Here is an 18,148-nt window from a genome sequence, read left to right as displayed (position 1 = left end):
TTCTCAAACATCAAATTTCGAACAAATTACCTCAAATAAAAACGTGAACTATAAATGGCGCTTACAGTCACCACATGGATGCAGGATCAGAGAATGCCAGCATAGCCAGTGAAGATAAAGCAGAACCAGGTAGGAAAAAAGTCAGGTATGAAAAAGTCTGACACAGAGCTAAAACCTTACTATGCAAATTATGCCAAAAACTGGACCCCACCTTAGACTCAAACACAGCAAACCTCTTCTACCACCTACACAAGAATCACATGAAAGAGTAAGGAGAGAGTTTACAGATGAGAAGGAAAAAAAAGAGCCATCAGGTGCTCAAAATAAACCTTAGACGCAAACAGGCTTTTCCCAACAGCACACTGTGTAATTAAAACTCACAAAGATAATGGTGGCCGTTACAACTTCTGTCTAAAAATCTATAGCTTCATGCATCGCTCAAAACACTCGCCACCAGGTACACAACGCCCTGCTGAAAACGCTTCACGCAAGTCGAGTTGCCTGAGATTCACAGAATTTACAGAAATGTCTTATATCGGGATATGAGATTTCGGTCATTGCACAGCCCAACAATACATATCTCGATATTTTTTAAACCCATAAAGTAAGAACAAAGAGAGTTCTCAGTCAAGCTGTGTCCTAGATGTCACACAGGCACTTTTATTAACATACAGTGTAGATGTACATAAAAAAATTACTCAGAAATGCATTATCAGCATTTATTAAATAATAATGCTCTATGAATAAAATAAAGAAATTTTGTTTTCATGCATAACAAAAAGCTCACAATTGTGCAGTCAAAATGTAAACTAAAAAGATACTGAGCATAATAACAAAGACAGATAGATAGAACATTTTTGACAGATTTTTGAGCACCGTGTATCACATAAAATCAGTTTGAGGTCAGTAAGCACGACCAGAATTCATATATAAAGCGCACCGGATTATAAGGTGCACGGTCGATTTTTGAGAAAATATAGGGGGCACCTAAAGGATTTTAAGTGCGCCTTACAGTCCAAAAAATACAATACATGACTTTTGTAAGGTGGTTTGTTTCAGAGCAGGAGGCTGGGAAGACTTGTGGTCTGGGATGCAGCACGCAGTATCCCACACTCTTCAATCTGCACATTATGGCGCTGTTGTAAATAGTGAAAATACTACCAGTGCTCAAACCTGTAGTCGGCCTGTCATTGCCAGCACATGGTTTTCAACCAAGTTTTAGAAATTGAAATTTTCAGCTATGGGCATCACAGTGGTGCAGTGGTTAACACTGTTGCCTCACATCAAGAAGGTCGCGAAGGTGAATGCACCATCTGGAAAGGGACTTTCCTGTGTGGAGTAGAGCATCTTTTCCCCATGTTTGCATGGATTCTGTCCGGTACCCCCGCTTCATACCACAGTCCAAAGATATGCAATTATAAATTGCTCATAGGTGTGAATGGTTGTCTGTCTCTCAGTGTTAGCCCTGCGATAGAGAGGCAACCTGTCCAGGGTGCACCCCAGCTCTCACACTATGATAGCTGGGGAAGGCAGCCAGTGCCTTCAATACATCCAACTGGCACTGCTGAGGGAGAAGCTTGGAACAATCAACTACCTCACCAATAGACCACAGTAGGGGTGGGCGATATAAACGATAAACGATAGAAATTTGAGATTTTGACTATACCGTTCTATCGCGATAGCGCATGTTGATGATGTCATCAAGCTGCGCCTGTTTTGGTCGAAAGCATCGCAGCGGCTACAACCATCATCATCTGCAAATTATGCTGGGCGACAGTCATAGCAAAGAGATGAAGCACTTTTGAAATATGGGGAAAGCCAAAAACTGTGCTTCCTCCACTTCCGTAACATTGATTCATTAATGTTGAATTCTCTCGCAGCTGTTCTATTCCCATGTTGTTGCAGTATATTAATAACTAACCTCGTATTGTGGATGAATGATCTCAGTTGTTCTCCTGACTGAAGTTTGGCCCGTGTATCCAGTCGTTAAGTCTGACGTCACTAGCCGTGTCTGGACCTAAACTCCGCAGCAGGTCCATATATCAAACGATCACTATGGCATTACTGAGAGTTAAAAACTGTCTAAAGTCTTTCATCTTTAATAAAATGATCAGCGTTCTGTTCTACCAGGTGTAACAATTGAGTTTAACATCCAGGCATCCATGAAAACGGAATTTATGACATTTAACGGAGTTAGAAGTTAGCAGGAAGTTAGCTCGCTAGCTTCTATCTAAATACAATATAGCATGTCCTGACTGCGGGGTTTTGGAAACAAATTCTAACGTACAGCTCTGTTATCACTTCCAGCATAAATGAAGACAGAAAACTAAACAGCAGTGATGTTTGTAGGGTTACTGAAGTTGGGCTAGCTGGTATATAATGATGTGCTACGTGACCGCTAGCGACACAGCTATGTTAGCATAATATAAACAAGCTAACTTTTTTCCCCACTCGATAAAAGTTAACGTGAGTGTTCTCAGTGGTCAGGAACAAATGTAATCGCATGGCAGGATGCTGTAAAAGGACCAAACTTCAGCCAGCAGAACAATTGAGATAATCCATCCACAATACGAGGTTAGTCATTCATATACTGCTGTATGGGCTGGGCTGTAGTTACATCCTAAGGTTTTAAAAACTGAGCTTAAATAAATGATTAGCGGTAATAAAAGCCAGTGATCACTGACTGCAGACTACTTTAGGCCCGGAAGTAGGATTCGTCACGTCATCACTGCATTTGTCCCCAACCACCAGAATCCCTCACGTTAACTTTTATCGAGTGGAAAAAAGTTGGCATTCATCCTCCAGCTTCACTGTGCTAATGTTATGCTAACATAGCTGTGTCGCTAGCAATCACGTAGCACAACATTATATACCAGGTAGTCCAACTTCAGTAACCCTACAAACGCCACTGCTGTTTAGTTTTCTGTCCTCATTTATGTTGGAAGTGGTAGCAGAGCTGTACATTTGAATTAGTTTCAAAAATCTCTCAGTCAGAACATGGTATGAAATGTTTAGGTGGAAACTAGCGAGCTAACTTCCTGTTAACTTCTAACTCCGTTAAATTTAATAAATTCTGTTTTCATGGATGCCTGGATGTTAAACTTAATTGTTACACCTGGTAAAGCAGCAACGCTGATGAGTTTATTAAAGATGAAAGAATTTAGACAATTTTTAACTCTCAGTATTCATTTGACTTTGGGACCTGAAGCGGACAGTGTTTTGGACCCAGATTACTCCGTGAAGCTCCTCACTACAGCAGCCGTAATGCTCTGACAATCCATCAAGCAGTGCGGCTTACCAAAGTTGTACTAAAACATTTTTTAACAGATTTCTGCACGCCCAAATCGGTTCGAGGTCAGTAAGCACAACCAGAATTCATACATAAGGCACACTCTGGATTTTTGAGAAAATTATAAGGCACACTTAAAATCCTTTAGTGTGGAAAATACGTTATACAGAAGAAAAGAATATATCGTGATATATATCGTTACCGCACATGCTTCAAATTATACCATGATATAGATTTTAGGCCATATCGCCCAGCCCTAGACCACAGTATGTGAGGCTTCAGGACAGCGTGTCTGAGGCTGTGGTATGTAGCACGAGGGCCCCTTGGGGATGCTGCTATCCCTTTCCTCTTTACCCTCTAGACTTTGGATTTAAGATACAACACCACAAACCGCCACGTACAGAAAATTCTACGATGATACAGCCATCACTGGATGTGTATCTGAGGGGAACGATTTGGAGTACAGGAAGACCATCGGTGACTTCATCATCTAGTGCACAGGTGTCAAACTCCAGGCCTGCAGGTTTTAGATGTGTCCTTGATCCATCACAGCTGATTTAAATGGCTAAATTACCTCCTCAACATGTCTTGAAGTTCTCCAGAGGCCTGGTAATGAACTGATCACTTGATTCAGGTGTGTTGACCCAGGGTGATATCTAAAACCTGCAGGACACCGGCCCTCGAGGCCTGGAGTTCGACACCCCTGATCTAGTGTAAACTCAAACTCCAGCACATGAACACCCGTAAAACAATGAAGATGGTAATCGACTTCCAGAAGAAACACCACCCATCGCACTGGTGAACACCCACGGTTTGGACATCGGGATCATTGACACGTACACATTTCTGGATGTTTGCCTTAACAATAAAAGGGACTGGTCACATAACACTCATGCTCTGTGAAAGTAGGGCCAAAGTTGGCCCCATCTGCTAGGCAGATGGAGAAAACTTGCAGAAGGCCAAACGTATTGCAGAACAATACATTTGACCTTTTATGACACTGTGATGGCTTCTGCTATCTTTTATGCAGTAATCTCCTGGGGAGGTGGCAGAACAGAGGGGCAGGAAACTGTTTACAAACTTGCAAAGACAGCTGGCTCTGTTGTGGACAGTCCCCTAGAATCCATAGAGAAGGTGAGTAAGAGGAGGTTGTTAGCTAAGCTAATGTCCATTATGGACAGCACCTTTCATCCCTTGCACGAGACTGTGGAGGCCCTAAGCAGCTCGTTCAGCACTATTATAGACACAGTGAAGGACCGAGTGCTATCCTTGGTTCCTTCATCCCAACAGCAGTCACGCTATACAATACCACAGTATCCACACAGGACAAGTCTATGGCCAATAGATCTCTGTGTGGAATATATATTCCTATCATTCTAATTTTAATATTTTCTAATATATCTCTGGTTCAGCTTTCCCTCTTGTCCCTTGTGCTGCTGTAACAAGTGAATTTACATCAAATCTATGTCTAAATTTCACAGCCGTTTTACCAGGGTTGTGCCAAAAAGTGATAATCTGGCAAACTGATTTTTGGCATTTGCCAAAAAGTGGTTGCTCATATTTATACTGCTATAAATAAATAAATGGTGAATGTAAAAAACCTACAGCTGCAAATGGAGAGATGCCAAACTGTGTTTCATTGTTCTGGTAACAGTGACAATAAAGATCTATGTAAATTACTTCTTGCCCTATAATATGTGAAACATATATCAAATGTATCCCTCATGAATTATATCAAGTCATCTTGAGCCACAAACAACATTCCTGTCAAAGGTAGAAGCCGCAATCAGTTTTTGGCAAAGCGATTTTTTTTATATCCTAACACGGAGCCATAAAGATACTTGAAAACAGGTCATTTTTAAATTTTATATATAACCTTTTGTAAGCCCTGCTACATAAAGTCTATTTACCAATATAAGTAAAGACATTACACATAAAAAAACACATGGAAACATTGGAATTCAATTTTTAGCCCAACATCGGAATGTTGTTAGCCCCTCTAAGCTAGCGGCATTACCAAGAACAGCACAGTTCTTCAGGATCATAGCACCCCTCAAATGCCGTTTTGTAGTGAAAACCAGCTTTAGACGGTTTCCTAGAAAACAAACGGGACTAACGTTAGCGAGCAAAATAGATTGAGGAGATGTGCCGCGCGGGTTTGCTTGTCACATCCCTCTTAGCTTCGCCGCTACATACTGCAACTACGTAGTTGCGCTGGGGTTCGTAGGGTTTTTTAAGTTTATGCCAATACAAGCACAAGCGTTAGCTTTCCTACCGTGTTCTTTTCCAGTTGTTATTACTGGCACAATCAGAAGGGAGATGCACAGACACTTTAGGACTGTTTTTTTCAGCAACAATTCAGCAAGAATTTCCATGGTATGTCGCCGTCGTCGTCGTCTTCTTCTTCTTTAACGGCAGCTTGCATCCATAGAAGTTGCATTACTGCCACCCCTGGCGCTTACTTAGACCGCATCTAACTCTAAATCCTCTTAATAATAATCCCGAATTACTCAGAAACAGAAAAACCACTCCCTTCCCTTCATGACATCCCAGCCATTCAACCACCTTTTCAAACCTGAATTCCCCCGTATTTCCCATTTCTACCCTCATCATTCTCCTGCAGTTACCATACCCCCTGCAGTTAATAAATACATGCTCAACTGTTTCCATAACACCACACCAGTTGCATATCCCCATCGAATGTTTCCCCATCCTTAAAAGAGTGCCATTCAGGTAACAATGCCCTCCCTGTTTTTATTCTACTTATAACAATCCCCTCCCGCCTACTCATTTCTTTGTACTTCTACTGTATTTTGTACCCTATACAGTTTTCTCTAGTTTCATTATGCCACGTCATTTTCCATAACTTCTTACTTTCTTTCCAGACTATACACTTTCCTTCAGATTTAGATAATGGTATTTGTACAGCTATGTCTACTCTTTTAATAACTTCATTAGCCATCCTATCTGTTCTTTTATTACCCATAATGCCTATATGAGCTGGCGTCTACATTATTACTACACTTTTACCTTGTTCACACACACTATGGTGAGCAAACATAACTTCATACAGAATGTTCTAATGATTATTTGCCATTAAGGAGACAAGATGCAGTAGGGACAAAAGAAACCTGGAGTCTTTTAGTCTTCCTCACAGGTACTCTAAAACGGCCACCGGAAGGCAACGACTCAAACTCACTGTGAAGTGGTTGGTTCAAACAGTTAATAATAGAATGAGCCTTTCTAAGCACATTTCTATTGTAAATGGCCAAAAGTCCATCTTGCCAGCGCCCTGAAATTTTGCTAGCAGTTTTTACCAGAAGTCCTAACCGATTCTTATTCTTCACCGTCAGGTTACCAAACCAGGCAACGATACAAAAGGATATCACAGATTCAATAAAACTTCTATAAAACAAAGACAACATCTCAGATGAGACATTAAAAGATCTCATTTTCCTTAAAAAGAACAGTCTTTGTTGAACTTTTTTAGTAGTGGCATCAGCATGAGATTCAAAACACAGTTTATGGTCAAGTACCACAGCTAGATATTTATAACTCTCAACGATCGTAATATCAGCAGCTTTAATGATAGTAGGTGATGAGCTGTAAGAGAACTTCCTAAAATCAATAATCATGTCTTTAGTTTTTGACACATTAAGTGACAGGAAGGACTCATCACACCAATCCACAACATCATCTACAACCTGTCCATGGCCTGACTCGATCACTGTGTCATCAGCAAACTTCAGGATGTGTCTGTTTGTGAGATTGCTGCGACACTCATTCGTGTACAGAATGAACAGAAGGGGAGAGAGGCAGCAACCCTGGGGTGATCCAGTAGAGGAGGAGAGCACATCAGAAAATACATGATTCACCCTCACGCATTGTGACCTATTAGTCAGAAAGTCTGTCACCCAGCCGACCAGGCTAGTGTCAAGCTTGAAATGATTGTAAAGCCTGTCAGCAAGTAAGAAGGGTTGAATTGTATTGAATACCGATGAAAAGCCAGCTAATAATAATCTTGCATGGGTGTGGGGGGCCTCAAGATGCTTATACAAGAGATGCAGGAGTGTGACAACAGCATCCTCCACACCTCTCCCTGCTCTATAGGCGAACTGGAAGGGGTCAAGATTAAAATCTCCTTCTTAATTATCTTCTGAAATGACTTCACTAAAGAAGTCAGAGCCACAGGCCTAAAATCATTCAGTACCTTAGGAGAACTGCCCTTAGCAACAAGAACAATGACAGCTTGTTTCCAAATCTTAGGTACCGTCTGTAGCTCTAAAGAAAGTGAGAAAATATGGTGAAAAAAATCCCACTCAGCTGATCAGCACAAGTTCTCAGTACCTGTCCACAGATGTTGTCAGGTCCAGGACTCTTACTTTTAGTGTATCTAAAGAGATTAGCTACCCCCGTCTCATCAATACAAATTGATGGGGGAGAGATAGTCTTTTCCCTCAGTGTGCTGGTCTGCCTAGAACAGTCAAAGTTCTCAAACGAAGGTAAAAACTGTTAAGACTGTCTGCCAGATGTTTGTCAGAGGTATTACTTTTACCTTTCGTCTGTAGCCCTGCCACTGTTTTCATACCAAGCCAAGCTCTCTTGAGGTTGTTACTGCTGAGTTCTGCATCAATCTTATTTCTATACCTCATCTTGGCGATCTTTATTGCAGCCCTCACCTCCTTCCTCAATATTCACACAGTGGGAACGTCTCCCTCGTTAAAAGCAATTTTCCTTTTAAGAGTCAGATCCCTAATATCTTTAGACAGCCATTGTTTGTTACTGGGGAAAGTCTTAAATTCTCTGACTGGAATCACAGAGTCTTTGCAAAAAGAGATGTAGCTACACACCACATCAGTGAGTTCATCCAAATCAGAAGTGCTCTCTTGAAACAAGGACCAGTCAGTGCAATCAAAACACCCCTGAAGGGCAACACAACGGTCTTCTGTCCAGACATTAGTCCGCTTCACACTGGCCTTCTCCCTCCTAATCACAGATCTGTAAGCAGGGAGGAGGTGAATAACATTGTAATCCGAAGAACCTAGCGCAGGTCCAGCCACAGATTTATATGCCCCCTTAATTGGTCCATAACACAAATCCAGCGTTTTGTTAGGCCTTGTAGGACAAGTGACATATTGAAAGAAATTGTTCAGTGATTTCTTGAGTAGAGCAGGGCGATATGACCAAAAATATTTATCACGATATACATTTGAAAATTTGCGATAACGATATAACTGACGATATAATTGACACGAGACAAAATACTTTACAACTCCACAACTTTATTAGTGCAAAAAAAACCCATCAATGTATTTTCACTTAAACAAGCAGCTGTTTTTTAAGTGCATTAAAGTTATATGAAAATGTAACACAATACGGTAATATTATGTTGAAGCACAGTACATATCACTCCGCGAGGCTCCTGCCTACGATAACCGTAATGCTCCGACAATCCATCCAGCAGTACGGGTTTGCAACTTAGCAAAGTCGTACTAAAACGTGACAGATTTTCGAGCGCCGTGTACATAAAATCGTTTCGAGGTCAGTAAACACAACCAGAATTCATACATAAGGCACACGGGATTATAAGGGGCTCTGTCGACTTTCAGAAAAATCAAAGGATGATTTTAAGTGCGCCGTATTTTCCAAACAATACGGTAATAACGACGGCCCGCTAGCATGCTCTACCAAAAATAGTGTTTCTTTGTGTATCTGACGGACGAAAGCTAAACCAGTTCCACACCAGTGAAGTTGCAACATTTTTACAAACCAATTCTGGTTCATCCGTTTCATTTAACGATCCGCTTTCGCTCTTCTCATTCTGCGTCGCTGCCATGCTTTTTCCGCCATGTGCGTATGTAAACAAAGGCACTACGCATGCGCGTTTTACCCACATTCTATCGCGATATTTCATTTTCTTATCGTTGCCCAAAATTACACCGGTATTACCGTGAACGGTATGATATAGCCCAGCCCTATTCTTGAGATTACAATTGTTAAAATCACCAAGAATAAAATTAGGAGCATCCGGAAAGAGAGTCTGCAGATTGTGTACCACTTTAAAAATGGCTTCAGCAGCAACTTTAACGTCAGCTTTAGGATGAATGTAAACAACAGTGACAAAAATTTGAGAGAATTCCCTCGGTAACTAAAATGGCCTTGACGGATACTGAAAGGAGCTCGATGTCAGGAAGACAAGCGTTCCCGCACAGTAAAATTATTACACCAGCCCTGGTTGATATACAAACATACCCCTCCTCGGTGAGATTTGTGTGTTACTCCACAGTTCCGATCCAATCTGACAGGGGTCCCAAAGCTGCTGATTTGCAGTGAAGTGTCACTGTCCATATCGGTCAGCAGACACAAAGACTGCTAAATTTTGCCAGTGGTAGTTCACTCTTTGCAACATAGTAGCTGTTCTAAACAGATTTTTCAGGTTTATTTTTAGTATGTTATTTGCAATTGGTGTTTGTTCCGGGAAAGGTATTGCAGACTGAGCAGTAATGCATTTCTTGCATTTCTCATGGGTTCTAATGGGGGCCTTTCTTAAAATGACTGGTCCCAGTAACAAAGGCGACTCAGAAATCGAGGGAAAACCAACAACACACCACACATTATGTTATTTACACGGGTGCACATAAGTGGTCCGCATGTGCGCATTCGCTGTCAAAATAAAAGACGCGCACCAGATAAGAAGTTGGAACACGCGTTTGCGTCCATATAAAAGGCAGTGTTTTTGTCCACTAGAGTGGGATTTTCACAGCACATTCTGCACCACATCTCTGTGCGTTCATCATTTGTTTGAAGCCAGCTCACCTCCTGCAACCACTTTTCCGAGAATACGTGCTTCTTTTGTGGTTCGGACTCCTGACATTTCTTTGGAGGTGGAGGAAAACCAAAGTAATTGCTTAAAGGAGCTTCTTCGACATCTTTAAGAGTTCTAAACAAATGTCTCTCCTCCTCCAGAAAATCTTATGTACGCAAACACGCGTTGCAACTTCTTATCTTGTGCGCGTTTTTTATTTTGACAGCGAATGCGCACCTGCGGACCACTTATGTGCAGCCCTGGTTATTTAGCTCGTCATTTTGCAGCCACAGAAATTCTTTTGTCCATGAAACCATAAAGCTGCACTTTCTTTTCGCCTTATAGTCTGATTTGTCATAACTTTTCCGTTTTGTGGTAAGCTTTTCTTTGGCTGTCACTTCTTCACCCTGACCTGTTTTATTTGGCCCAGCAGAACTAAAATATATATCCTGCTGCTTTTACACACGCACTCACATAACGCTCAGCGATTCTCTGCGCGATCAACCTCTCACATGTTTAAGCTGCGGGAGATTTCACTTGTCATGTTTGCATAGTAAGCTAACGATTGATAAGACGATGTCAGAGGAATTGGTGCGCAAATGATCGTCACTCACCAATCAGTGCTGTCGCTCTCTATACACAGTTCACGCGATTGCAAAGTGAAAGCAAAAAACAAGCGCGATTTCAATATGTCACATATTGACAGTGGCTCACCGATGCCAATGACATAATTACCCAACCAAATTTCCGAAAGAATGCAAAAGCATTGACATATATTTTTCTTTCCTATGATAGCCCGACGGGCAGGGCAGAGATAGATTTTGGTAGCCCGACTGGAAAAATCGCTAGCCCCGAGACGTCGGGCTAGCGATTTTGCTAGCCCTGCAGTTGCTTCACTTTCTGGATCTTTCTATACATCTGTGTTCACCTGCACATAGCCACTGTACTTGCCCTCCAATCTACTATAACATTCTTGACAAAGATCTGTTGTGACTTCCCTCTTTTTGATATCCACTAACGTTCTATCCACCCTAATGGAATCCCATGTCCAAGTGGGCCTTAAAGGTCGTACCACTGTCTGGATGAATTCTTTGTCATATACCTTAAATGCTCTCGCTCTATTATCCCCAACCCATCCAAAACTATTTTTGAACTCCTTCCCTCTTTCCCAACAATTTTCCTTCTTAACAGGATGATTCTTGTTGTGACCTTTCAAATCAGCCCAATAGTAAATGGTTAACTGCTGCCTTCTAATATGTAGAGGCATTTCTCCTGCTTCCACCTGAAGAGCACATAGTGGCGTTGTTTTAACCGCCCCTAAACAAATCCTCAGTGCACGAGCTTGGATAACATCCAGCTTCTTTAAGCCCCATACAACACACATCCATAATCAATCATTGATCGAATTAACATGACATAGATACTTTCGAGTCCATCAAAATTGGCACCCCATGACAACCCTGCTAAACACCTCATAATATTAAGAACCTTTTTACTTTTTTCCCCACAATGTGCTCCATGTGAGTTTTCCAAATGAACCTTCTATCAAAAACTACTCCCAAAAACAAAAGCTCTCCACCCTTTCTAAGCCTTCTCCATACAAGGACAACTGTTTATCTTCCCCTATTTTCCTATTTGTGAAAATAGGAAAATTTAAAACTCCACTTTCCAACTTTATCTATCCCCTCTTGAAGTTTCTTAAAAAGATGGACAACAATCCTCCCCCTTACCCATACCACTCCGTCATCAGCGAAAAGTGATTTACCATAACTATCAGATATATCTTTAAAAATATCATTAATCATAACAGAAAACAACATTGGACTTTCTACACTTCTCTGCGGGGTTCCATTTTTTGTTTTGCATGGCTTTGACACGTGTCCCTAACTTAACTTGAATGATTCTGCCATATAAGAAAGCCCATATCCAATTAAACATCCTTTTTCCTATTCCTACACCATACAATTTAATCATTAAACCCTCTCTCCTGAGCATATCACATGCCTTTCTACATCAAAGAACACAGCAACTACCACTTCTTTATTATCCCTGTGTTCCTAATTTCACCCACCAGGCATAAAACCGGATCCATAACCCCTCTTCCCCTACCAATCCCTGTTTCCTTACAGCTCTGAAGATAATACTCAGCCAGATTTCTGCGCACCACTGTTGAAAGTAGCTTTGAAAAATCCCAGGGTTTAACAAGCAGGTATTAAACTAAACTAAAGCTTAAAGTAATTTTCCTAATTTTAAACTGCAGCGTTTTGCTATAAAAAACAAAAAGCTAACCAGCACAATTTGCTTCTACAACCGGACTGTTTGGTCGCATGGCAATGATGTAAATCGCGACCTCTTCCATTTCAGGATTAACTGCTCAGTTCTGACACTGTAAACTACTTAACAATATATCAGGAGTCCCTTTACCACTAAGAGACAAATCCTAAACAGTTTATGTGTATACATGTTTGTTTTATTTACAATAACAGGTGTACTTCCAATATAATCACCACTGTATAAGGAAACCGGAGACAGAATGTGTCGTAAATTTTAGCTGAGGAAACCTTAAAGCATTAGGTGTATGGGATGCACATTTTTAATGCCAGAATAAAAATGATCACTTACAAGAATGAAAAAAAAAAGTTTTTAAAAATTAGCCGTTTCCATTTTAATAAACATGAAAAGATTTTTATTTCGTTTACTGTCAGAGCCATAAGGAACCCTGTAAAAAAGGTGTGGTTGGGACGTTTTATAGGAGTGGTTCTCGAACTTTTTCTGACATGCCAGGGTTCACACCCAGAGCCACCTGAACACAGCTTAAACTAGAATATTTGGTTAATAACCGATAACAGTTGAGAACAGCGTGATGATCATATTATTTGAAATGAGTAAATGTGTCTGTATATTAGTACAGCGGTCCCCAACCTTTTTTGCGCCACGGACCGGTTTATGCCCGACAATATTTTCATGCACCGGCCTTTAAGGTGTCGCGGATAAATACAACAAAATAAAACTAGTACCGGTACCGAAAAAAAGAAGATTTATTCATAACACACGTGAAAAGACCCAGGAAAACAGAGTAAACGATAAAAACAAAATAACGCTGAAAACCGATAAAAACCCTGAAAACTATACATTTCACACCTGAGCCTCAACTCTCGCAGCCCGGTACCAAACGACTCACGGACCGGTACCGGTCCAAGGCCCGGGGGTTGGGGACCGCTGTATTAGAGTGTATTATGCATTTACCTTTTAGTTTTTGTAAAATATGAAAGCCATCACAAAGAGTCGTTAATGCGTTAATTAGAGAAATTTGGTGGAATTTGTTGATTGAAAATTAGACTTGTTTTGAGATAAAACTTACTTCATTGTTATGATTTTAGCACAGATTGATATTAATCACTGGATCGAAAGCATCGAACAACACAGTGATTACAAATACGCTTATCCCAACAACGGGAATTTAACCCTAAAAGTCTTGTAAACAACCTTACTCGTCAGTTAAAATGTGAGCAGCTAACAAGCCAATCTTTACCTCGTGTCCTTATTCAAGTCCTTTCACCACAGAGATCAGCCACAGCTTCATCCTTTTTAAAAAAATATCCATTTTACATGCAAACCTTATAATAAAACTGTTTTCTTTCACTCTCTCACATGTCGTTTCTCGTCTCTGAATAATTTTAACCGCGTCTTGCAGAACTGGAGCGTCTTCTCAGCAGGTTTGAATCTCTCTTTCTTCTTCTTTGGGTTTGGGTGACAAACCAGCTTCCTAGTGCATTAGCGCCACCTATCGCTATGTGAAATGGCCTGTATCCCTAAGGACCCCAAAGCGCTTTACACATTCAGTCATCCACCCATTCACACACTGGTGATGGCAAGCTTTATTGTAGCCACAGCTGCCCTGGGGCGCACTGACAGAGGCTGCCGGACACTGGCGCACCTGGGCCCTCTGACCATGTGGTGTGTTTTTGTTTTCTCTGTCACTCTCCTCTCCACTCCACTCACTCTCCACTCTGTGTGCCTGGGTCGCTATTTAAGTTTGTGGCTCAGAACATTTCATCGCTAGAACGTTGAACCCCTTGAGACCTGTTTGTTTTTCCCACTGGACCCCGTGAGTGGCAGTGTGGACTGGTGTGCGTAATCGTGAGTGACAGAAGAGGAGTGTGTGCTGACTGAGGAGGGTGTCGCGGAACGTGTGAGTACGAAGAGGAGAATGGACGACCGGTTATGGAAGATTCATGTGTGTGTATGTATTTCCTTCCCCCGACTCCCCGGAGCCCTGGACCCACGTCTATCACTTGCACAGTAGCGGTTTTTGATAGGGGCGACATGGGCGGTTGCCCAGGGCGGCATCGTGGTAGGGGTGGCATCACGGGCATCTCCAAAAAAAAGTTGCTCGTACTCATGCTGCCCCGACATCAGCCAGTGCATTTTGGAGATGGCATAGGCACCGATCGGTTTTCTATCGCCCATTTGCTGGGAGTAAGGACGCCCTCTAACCAACTCGCAAAATAAAACAAAATAAAAACAAACCAACAAACACGAAAACACCAGACATCATAATACAGACTTATAATTTGCACCGATGTTTTTTCGAAATTCTATACGCGAAAAGTGTGTGTGTGTGCATGTGTTTTTTGTTTATTGCTCAGTTTGAGTGAAACAGCCATAGGTTTTGGGTCTCACCGCATCCCAACTTCAAAACAGGCCTGCAACAAATAATATGCTTCAGGTTTAAAAGGTTTTATGACTGAAATAACAGTTGGGACTTAGAAGACCTGGTGTTTTATTGTTACAGTGGTTTGTTTTATTTTTATTCATTTCATAAGATAGTAACTGTTTTATTATTTTTCCTTTCCCAAATAAATACTGGATGAGGGACAAATTTGTGTAAGATACAGTTGTGGTGGTCTTTATTAATCTAATTAGAAGGGATTGGTATTCATATATATTAGTACAATGAACCCAGGCCCAGTCTCATTGTACTATACACTCTAGCTTTTACCATAGCTACGTGGGACCTGGGTTACAATTATAAAATGTATTTATAAATTATACATATATACTTTGTATAACAACTACAATAAAAAGCTTCATACCAAACCCGAGCTTATTCAGATGCTTTTTGAAATTCTGAGCTCTCTGACCTCAGTGTAAGGTGGCTGACTCAAATGAGGTGGCTGTGTCTTCACTGCAGCTGCCGCTTGGAGGTACATTATCTTCTTATGCTCCTATTGTAAGACATGTAAAAAACCTTGGCGTGTACCTTGATGGTTCCTTCAAACTGTGTAGGCAGGTGAGCACAGTAGTCCAATCCAGCTTTTTTTCATTTAAGACAGCTAGCTAAGGTAAAGCCATACCTTCCAGGTAATGTCTTTGAACGTGTTATTCATCTCTTTATTATGTGCAGACTGGACTAATGCAATTCTTTGTACTCTGGTCTGGACCAGGTCTCTATTTATCATCTCCACCTGGTCCAAAATGCAGCTGCTAACTGGCACTAAATGGAAGGAGCATGAAACCCCAATTTTAGCCTCTCTACACCGGCTCCTTGTTCCTTACAGGATCCAAATTAAACTCTTACTATTTGTTTTTAAGGCACTTACCGGCCAAGCCCCTTCTTACATGTCTAAGCTCCTATTTATTTATGCTCCGGAGAAAACCACGAGGTCCAGTTCAAAACTTGTTATGTTATCCATTTCACAGACTAAACTTAAGTCTCATGGCAACAGAGCCTTATCTGTGGCAGGTCCCAGTCTTTGGAATAGTCTTCTCTTAAATATTAGAGCTGCACAATCACTCAAACAATTTAAATTGTTACTGAAGATTTTTATGGTCTGACCTTTAACACACTTTGACCTAAATATTTTTGTTTTAACAGCCTTAGTTGTTGTTTTAGTTGTTTTTATTGACTTTATTGATTTTACTTATCTATTTGTATTTTTCTATACTTTTTTCTATATTTTATTGCATCATTGTTTCACATTTTTTTGTTTTAGTGGCATTTTACATAGTTAAGCACATTGTGCAACATAGACTGTTTGGAAATGTGCTATATAAATAAACTTGACCTTGACCTTTTTGTCTTTCCCCAGTTTTGACCGCCTGTCTTTAATATCACAACAGAGGACAAACACTTGTCTTCCTTTAAGAAGTACATTCATACAGAGGCAATCTCTGGAAATATACTAGTTCACCCTTTGGTAGAGAAATCAATTTCTCTTAAACATTTCCGTAAATGAACATTGTGTGGAAAATGAATGAAATGAGTTCTTCAGGCGACACAGCAGTCCCACACTGAGACATGGAACTTCTGTAGATGAAGAAACTGCCAGATACCATACTGGAAAATGTTTAACAAATACAAGATCGCTATATAAATGGCAAATGTATTAAAGGCACATATTAAGTATTGTTGCTCACCTTTTTTTCTAATAATGTCACTTTTTAAAAATTGTATCCCGTCAGCTCTAATAAGTGAAGTTTGGATTTGAGGGTCAGAGAGGAGAAAACGCTTTTATGGAACGTTTTATTTCCAATCCAGTTCTGCTTTAGTATTAAGGATGAAGCAGCAGTGCTCCTTTTTGCTCCTTTGAAATCTGTGTACTCTTTACTGATAAACAACAACAACAATGTAAAAGTTATTAATAAATAAGTAACAAAAATAGAGTGTAGAAGGTAAGTAGCTTTACACACTTTACACTTGATGCTGACTGGGAGGCAATGTTCCCTCTAATTTTTCACGTGTCTGAGCGAACACACAAACCTCCTGAGCGATCCCTTGGACCACTCTGAGCAACAGCAGATGTGTGCACTGTGGTCACGCCAGCATTGAATCCATCCAAGTTACATGTTTTATTAAAATAATCAAATTACAGCATTTACATTTATGTTAGATTACTTTTAATTAACTGCTTTAGCCCACTTACAATGAAAATTTTAAAAAATCTTGTTCATGACCTGTGTAGCATGTTAACACTATTGGAAGTAAAAATAACTTGAACTCCAATTTCGAAAACACAATTTATTTATTTTTTCTTTTCTTTTTTTTATAAAGCTCTGACTTGTATTATGAGTCTGTGGTCTGGGAGAGAGTCTGTAACTCTCTGTCTGCAAAATATAGTATATAATGACCAATGCTGGGCAATTAATTATATAGTTACTTCTTCAAAAAAGTAACTGACTTTGGCAAACAACAAAGTTTTTTGCAGCTATTTTTTTTTAAACGCAGCCAAGGTGGTTTTTTAAAAAATAAACATTTCAAACTATTTACAGCACAATCAGCTGTTCTGCATCAAATCTGATGCCACACAAATTATTTGTGCCACTCCAAAAAATAATTTCTGTCCACTATGAGATAAAGGAGAACAACAGCTTGATACCTGCAGGCCTGACAGCAGCAGATGTATCACTGCTGTAACACCTGTAACATTCAGCAGTCGCCTCATTGTTCTGACACACACAACAACACTATTGACTACACTACACACTAACTACACAAGATTTGCGCTGAACGTCTCAAATCTCTCACATCTCAAAGCACCGCCGTCACTCCTAAAACTTCCCCCCGTTTCTTAACAACTAGATGCCACGTTGCAATATCATTTTTTGATTGGTCGACATGGTACTTTTTTGGACGAATAGGAAAGGGAGAGGGTGGTGGGGTTTGTTTTTGCTTTCGAGCCTTTTCTTTTTTTTTTAAACGCTGCTTTTACCGTTTCTTCCCGCAGTAAATATAAACAACGATAGTATTCAGGAAGAAAACCAAACATTGCATTTTTTTTAATCATAACTCTGGTTTTACGTGGCAACACAATTTAAAAACTGGTATAAAGTCCACACTTTTTCCGTCAGTTGTTCCGTCTGTCCTGCTCACATCTCCAATGGCTGTACATGTTGTCATTAACGTGGCTTCACTCCACATCAGCCATGCGGCTTTGCCAGCTAAAACACCGGTGTCGGCACTCAAGGACGCTGTCATAGCCTGTCAACGACCTTGATTGGCTGCGTATATAGGCATTATTGGCTCGACTATCGGATAAGGTGGCATTGTTCTA

The 18,148-nt window shown here is 40.6% G+C and overlaps 2 protein-coding genes across 4 annotated transcripts in view; both read right to left on the bottom strand.

The window, feature by feature from the left end:
• The window catches only part of LOC146387780 (immunoglobulin superfamily member 10-like), a 31,943-nt gene extending 26,249 nt beyond the window's left edge, over window positions 1-5,694 (bottom strand). For all 3 annotated transcript variants that reach the window (XM_084929603.1, XM_084929601.1, XM_084929602.1), the window contains exon 1: window positions 5,565-5,694. In XM_084929603.1, the coding sequence (XP_084785729.1) occupies window positions 5,565-5,664 (100 nt within the window). In that variant the 5' untranslated portion in view covers window positions 5,665-5,694. The remainder of the gene's footprint in view (window positions 1-5,564) is intronic.
• Window positions 1-18,148, bottom strand: part of LOC146387779 (butyrophilin-like protein 1) — a 413,480-nt gene that overhangs the window by 367,035 nt on the left and 28,297 nt on the right. The gene's annotated exons all lie outside the window — the stretch shown is intronic.

Source organism: Perissodus microlepis, chromosome 5, assembly GCF_051167445.1.
Source record: "Perissodus microlepis isolate ML-2025 ecotype Zambia chromosome 5, ASM5116744v1, whole genome shotgun sequence".
In the NCBI taxonomy this organism is placed as follows: domain Eukaryota; kingdom Metazoa; phylum Chordata; class Actinopteri; order Cichliformes; family Cichlidae; genus Perissodus; species Perissodus microlepis.
This window is presented reverse-complemented; position numbering and strand designations above follow the sequence as displayed.